The sequence below is a fragment of the Vicia villosa genome, linkage group LG6, assembly GCF_029867415.1.
Source record: "Vicia villosa cultivar HV-30 ecotype Madison, WI linkage group LG6, Vvil1.0, whole genome shotgun sequence".
In the NCBI taxonomy this organism is placed as follows: Eukaryota; Viridiplantae; Streptophyta; class Magnoliopsida; order Fabales; family Fabaceae; genus Vicia; species Vicia villosa.
In genome coordinates, this window is record NC_081185.1 from 106,173,671 (window position 1) to 106,180,054 (window position 6,384).

The 6,384-nt window shown below is 36.5% G+C and overlaps 1 protein-coding gene across 2 annotated transcripts in view; it reads right to left on the reverse strand.

The window, feature by feature from the left end:
* Positions 1–4,091: 4,091 nt before the first annotated feature.
* LOC131609480 (ubiquitin-conjugating enzyme E2 28-like) overlaps positions 4,092–6,384 on the reverse strand; it is a 2,684-nt gene continuing 391 nt past the window's right edge. For both annotated transcript variants that reach the window (XM_058881177.1, XM_058881178.1), the window contains exons 3-5: positions 6,184–6,311; positions 5,988–6,092; positions 4,092–4,515 (exon numbers count right to left, since the gene is read on the reverse strand). In XM_058881177.1, the coding sequence (XP_058737160.1) occupies positions 4,372–4,515; positions 5,988–6,092; positions 6,184–6,311 (377 nt within the window). In that variant the 3' untranslated portion in view covers positions 4,092–4,371. The remainder of the gene's footprint in view (positions 4,516–5,987; positions 6,093–6,183; positions 6,312–6,384) is intronic.

Consider the following 6,384-nt stretch of genomic DNA (forward strand, 5'->3'; position numbering starts at 1 on the left):
TTTGAAAATCATTCTTAAACCTCTCATCATCTTCACTATCAATCTCTTGAGGTAAGTCATCACTATCACATTCCTCAATGTCACGGCATCTTTGAAAATTTTCTTTTGGAACCTCCCCATCAATGTCATCATCAAATAAACTACTGCCCTCACTTGATTCTCCCACTACCCTTTGCTTCCTTGGTCTCCCAATCTTTGCTTTTCCCTTCCCTTTACCTTTTTCTTTTCCCTTCCCTTTTCCCCTTCCTTTTTCCTTCCTTTTTCCTTCCCTTTTCCATTCCCTTTTCCTTTCCCTTTTCCTTTACCCTTGGCCTTTCTACCCCTTTCACCTGATGCATCTTCCACATTGCCATCCTCATTATCAACTAAAAACTCTTCACCAATACTTAAATCATCATCATCTGGATCACCAATATCTACATTCAAGGCATCATCTTCACTTTCATATAGACCATCACCTTCATCCAGTCCCTCGCCTTTTTTCTTGTTACATATAAGTCCCTCAATTTCTACATTAGTTAACAAAATCTCATTTTCTACTACAACATTTACTAGATAAGGTGTTCCATCCACTACTTGATCTTCTTGCTCAGTTACCATAAAATCAGTGGTCCTCTCAATAGTAATATCCACTATTACATCCTCAAACACAGTGGTCCCATCTAAAATAACATCCTCACCCGAATCTTTTGGGTCAATGCCTTCAGTGGTCCCCTCCAAGTTAACACCTTCACATGTATATTCCTGGTCAACTGAAGCTTGTACACCACTGTGTGAGGGCAGGGAAGAGTTTCAATGATGTCAAAATGTGCACTTCAACTTTGGAAGTAACCCTGATCGAAAATACAAAAACGAAAGCATGAAGAATCTCAAAATTGGCATGTTTGGTTGTTTGTGATGTATAGGTCGACCTACACAGGGTTCAGGTCGACTCATAGGTCCAAGACATGGCAATTTTGGAAGTTGGAGTTGTTCAGGTAGACCTATAGATCCTTCAGGTCGACGCATGGAACCTTGAGTGAGCCACGGATTTGATCAGGTCGACCCTCAAGTCGACTCATCCTAGAAGTCATGTTGGGGCAGCATGCGTCGACGCATGGCCCTGTTTAGGTCGAAGCAAGGAACTTTGAGTGAGCCACGGGTTTGCTCAGGTCGACCCTTAGGTCGTTTCATAGCATGTTCAACTTAACGCATGGTTTATTCAGGTTGACACGTGGCTGGTCAAATCTTCTTTGCTACAGCCACGGGTTTACTCAGGTCGACCCTCTCAGTTGCTCAGGTCGACCTGTCGCTGTGAAAAGCTGTTTTTTGTTGTTTCCTTATTGCTTTAGCTTTAGATAACATATAAAAGGTTTGTTGGTTATTTCATTTGGTAACAACAAGAAAAGTGAAAGATATACACAAGGTTCTTATCATCTTCAAGCTCTCATTCATCCATTGACAACTACACATAACAATTTTTGTTAATCAAGGTGAAGAGAGTGTGTTGATAACGTCTGACGGTAGATTGAGTTCTTGTTCGAGTTAAGAGATTGTGGGTTTTTCTTGAATAAAATCTGAGGGTCTTGTCCTCTAAGATCATTGGGATTTGGGGGTTTTTGACGATTCTTCGCTTCATCAATATTTAGTCGTGCTTAAGGGATTGAGGAATCATGGGTTCGCTCAACAAGGTAGCAACAATCGGAGGATAGAGAAGGAAGAATCGGGGTCACGATATTTGGAATTAAATCAGCCGAGCAGAGGGTTTGAGAATTGGATTCTCAGTAAGGTAGCTACAACTGGAGGTTTATCAAAGATTCGTGGCACACTTGGTTCATCTCGAATCAAGGGAAGAGAAGAACATTGTTTCAATTTTTTTGCATTTGTTGTTGGTAATTGGTAATTTTTCTTCTCTTGTAAACACTTTGCATTCAATACCATATATCCTAATTCTAAGTTTAGGATTAGAGGCAGACGTACCCTACGCGAGGACGACAAGGGGAACTGCCTAAACAAATCGTATGTTCCTTTTTCTTTATCCCTTTTTACTTTCTTCTAGCATAATTTGTGTTCGTGTGAGCTGTTAGAATTTGGTGAATTTTGCACACCAAGTGTTTGACAAAATTACACACATACAAATTATTGTTGTTACTTTACTATAGATCATTGGTAGTAATATTCTAAAGTGACACAAGTAAGTCAATTGATAAAATAAAACGTTGATTCATTTTTTCATCACTTCGGTTTAGCATATCCGGTCTTTTCAATAAAGGATTGTTTGTAGACGATTTCAAAATCCGAGAAGCTTTCGCTTAAAATTTAAAAAGCGCGTAAAGTAGAAAGAAGGATCTATTCAGCCCCCCCTTTTAGATCCGTCACATCGTCTAACACACTGGTCCCTCCTTCATGAAACGTGTCATTAAGATTATTCAATTCTTGAAAAGTGCCCAAATCATCAAAAGTACCTTTTACACCATTATTCAAATCATTCAAATTGTCATTATCTTCAATATTTAAGTCATCCAAATTGTCCTTTTGTCCTACCTCACATTCAACATCCTTTTCGTTGGGTCCTACATTGGCTTCCAAAGAGAGTATTGGTTCTTCTATATAGTCATGTTGTAATATTGGATGAACCACATATAAATGCACAACCTGTTTAGTGTGGGCTATGGTTTTCATTTTATTTGTTCCTCTATCATCTTCCAACAAAATCTCATTATCAGCTATGGTATCATAATATCATAAACTCTCCACTTTTGGATATCCTAAATCTTTTATACCACTAAGTATCTCAAAAGAACTCCTGTAATTATGGTCTACTGACCAAACCTCTTCTAACCCCTCGTAACCTAATTTCTTAAACACAACAAACACATCCACGTGATAGACCACACACTTAAACCTATCAATCATGACCTAAACGGACAAAATAATGATGATATCAGAGATTGAATGTTTGCTTTTGAAAGAAGGTTAAGAAGAAACGTTTGTACCTTAAAAGAAAACTGATTGGAGAACGGAGATGAACACTCGTACGTAGCTTGGGAGAAAACTTGATGAATAATGGAGGTGAACACTCGTCGTCTTCAAGTATCACAGATTAAAGATGAACATTGCTCTAGGGTTTCTAATGTTGGATGTTATAGAAAAATGTGCTGGCAAATGAAGCGTCACAAAATTGTTTTCCTAACTTTCGATTTTATGTTTCACGAATAAATTTAAAAATTGCCAAAATGTTATTATATATTATTGTAAAAATAAAACATAAACCATGTCACATATTCCAATGTCATGTATAAGGATTTTAATGTTTTTCATAAAAAACTTAACAACCGGGATTTAAAAGGCTAACGGAATTGCCTTAAAGGACTATAATGATCCGTTCTTTACTCTTAAAGGACCAATAAAAAACTATATAAATTAAGTTAAGAGACTAAAATAATAGTTAAGCCCAAAAATATATATGATTGTCAATAGAAACAAAGTTTCATGATATTCAACTTTTAAAGGGCTGAGATCGTTCCTAGAGTCACTTCTGAGTTCTGACTGCAAGAATATGTTTCCTTACTATGGGGAGTATGACAATTGCAAGACTCATTCTATCTAATGAGTAGTTTTTTCAAAATGTAGTTTGGCGTGAAAAACAAGTCTAACGTATTATTTATAATTTGTGATCGTAAATTCAAACTTCCCATCAAAGAGTAAGGGTAACGTATTATTTATAATTTGTGATCGTAAATTCAAACTTCCCATCAAAGAGTAAGGGAATCAGAGAGCAAGGGAATCCAACTATGTTGCTTTTGTAACTTCCCATCAAAGAATAAATAAAAATGAAGAGTGTTTTATAATGCACCACTTTGATTAATGATCTATAGTAAATCAATTTTTAAAAGTCACTTTGAAATCCCAACAGTCTCATCCTAGTTTTTCCAAATTATCTGAGAATAAACATGGCAATCTCAGCAAACATTACATATTATCAGCCTAATTATAAAAGAACATTGTCTGAAATATTAATCTAATTAATCTGAAAACAAACACCACAATCTTAGAAACATTTGCATATTACCAACTTGTCTATGAAAAATTAAACAAATCATTATAGATGATTTGACAGAAAAGGTGTCATCATAACAAGCAACATTGATATGTGACACTCACTATTTCTACATTGCTTCATAGAGAAAGTTACAACAAGAGATATAACATCTTGTTCATGACTTTCCATTATGATAAACACATCACTTCTTGAAAACAAAGTTTACTTTTCTTATCAAAGTACAACACCGCCTTTTCTTTCCCACAACAAACAGAATCTCGCCACAAGAAACATAATCAAACCATAAACAATTTTCATAATTGTAATTTATACATGTCTAAAACTCCAAATCAGCCCATGGCATACTTCTGAGTCCAGCTGCGTGCAGTTGCTTCATACTTGGTCCTGTCGGTTTTGTACATATGAGCAATCTCCGGTACAAGAGGGTCATCAGGATTTGGATCAGTCAGCAGTGAGCAGATAGAAAGCAGTACCTGGTATGTGAGCAAAACATAATTGTAATTATAGAACTTATGTTAAAATTCATCTTGATACATCGACATAGATGAATGAATTCCACATGCAATAAATGATGGTGATCAAATGTATACAAAAGCTTGGAGACTGATGGCAATGTTGGAAGAATTAAGATTCTAAATTCTTGCACAACATAGTATGAGAAAAAATAAAATTACCAACAGCAGAAACACAATTTGTGCAAAAGTATGCCAGGCCTGCTCCAAGAAAAATACTTGACCCTGCCATGTAGCATCGGACACAGAAATACAAAACCAATCTCTACCAAATTAAGCCGACACTAAGGCCATAAATAGACCAACCAACCACATCTAAAAATCAATCCTCTTGGTATAAGGAGGGATGAATAGAAATAGTGAAACCTTGTAAGCTAGACCACTTAGGAAACCATGGTAGAGGACTAAAGGCTGGGTAGAGCTGTGATTCCGTCGAATGTTCTAACATTGAGAGCAAAGACGCTGAAATAGAGGCGGCCAAGTGGTTACTACTTAGAGATACAAGATGTAGAGCACCACCATAGCTCTATTTCTAGGGATGTATGCATTAAGGGTTTGAGGGGTTTTTGGAAGAGCTTTTGTGAGCTCAATGTTTTTCAATAATACTGTAGTATTTGAAAGAGCATACGAAAATAGCTTATGGCATGCCCCAAGGATGTCAATAGCTGCCAATAGCAGGGAGGAGGAGCTGGTGGGCACAATCGCTTTTTAAAGGATGGATCTTAGGCTAATAAGGAAAGCCAGGGGAAAGATTCAAGTCTCCAGATGTGGTGTCGCATATTAGAGTTGTGGCTATCACAGCGGCAAATCAAGACAGATAATGGTCTCAATAGTGGCCAACTGGCAGTCACTAACGAGGCTGTCAAGATCAAAGTGAGATTAAATCAAATGAAAAACTGAAATTAGATGATATGGTTTTCTTCTTCAACCCCCAAAGCAAACACGGCCTGAAGAAACTGAGATCATAAAATCTTGTGATACTTAATGACACATTCTTTAAAAACAAGACTAGCAGCATAGTCAATGAATCACGTGTATAGTATATTTAACCACAGTCTGACAATCGAACCTACCGGTTCAATGTCTGATCTAGTTATGATTACCTCTGTCCAACCAAAACATATCTGATTTAAATGAAGACATATAACAAAATGGGAAATTAAAAATAGTTAGATAGCTTATATCTAGTACAAATTATACCATAACAATAACATTACAAGCCCGGTACAAAAATATGGGCCATAAATGTTTTATAAATGGTTTCCTCCTTTTGGTATTTTTCCCATAAAATTATTATTCGTCTTTACTCTCAAGTTGATTTAATAATGCTAATACCTTTATGGAAATATCGATATCATAATTTAACATGCTATTCAAGCATAAATATCCATGTGTCGGAAAACGTTAAAGGGAAAAAAATGCCAAAACAAAACCTTGGAGATGGTCAGTGCAGGGCTCCATTGCTCCTTCAGGATATCAAGACAAATACTCCCGTTGCTATTGATGTTAGGATGAAAAACCTTAGTCCTGAATGCAACCTGGTAAAACAAAATAAACATCATCAACATATAATAATATAATAAACAAAGAACTCACAAATATCGTACCGATAACATTCACATCCATTACCTTAGGAGGCTTGAAAGGATAATCCGGAGGAAAATGAATGGTAACCAAAAAAACACCTCCAGCATAAGGACTATCAGCCGGACCCATAATTGTTGCTTGCCAATGGAACATGTCCTCAGCAACCGGACCTATAAACAAACAAAAACAAACACAAATCCAAACTCAACATCAATCACACAGTCAAATCAAAACAACATCAAA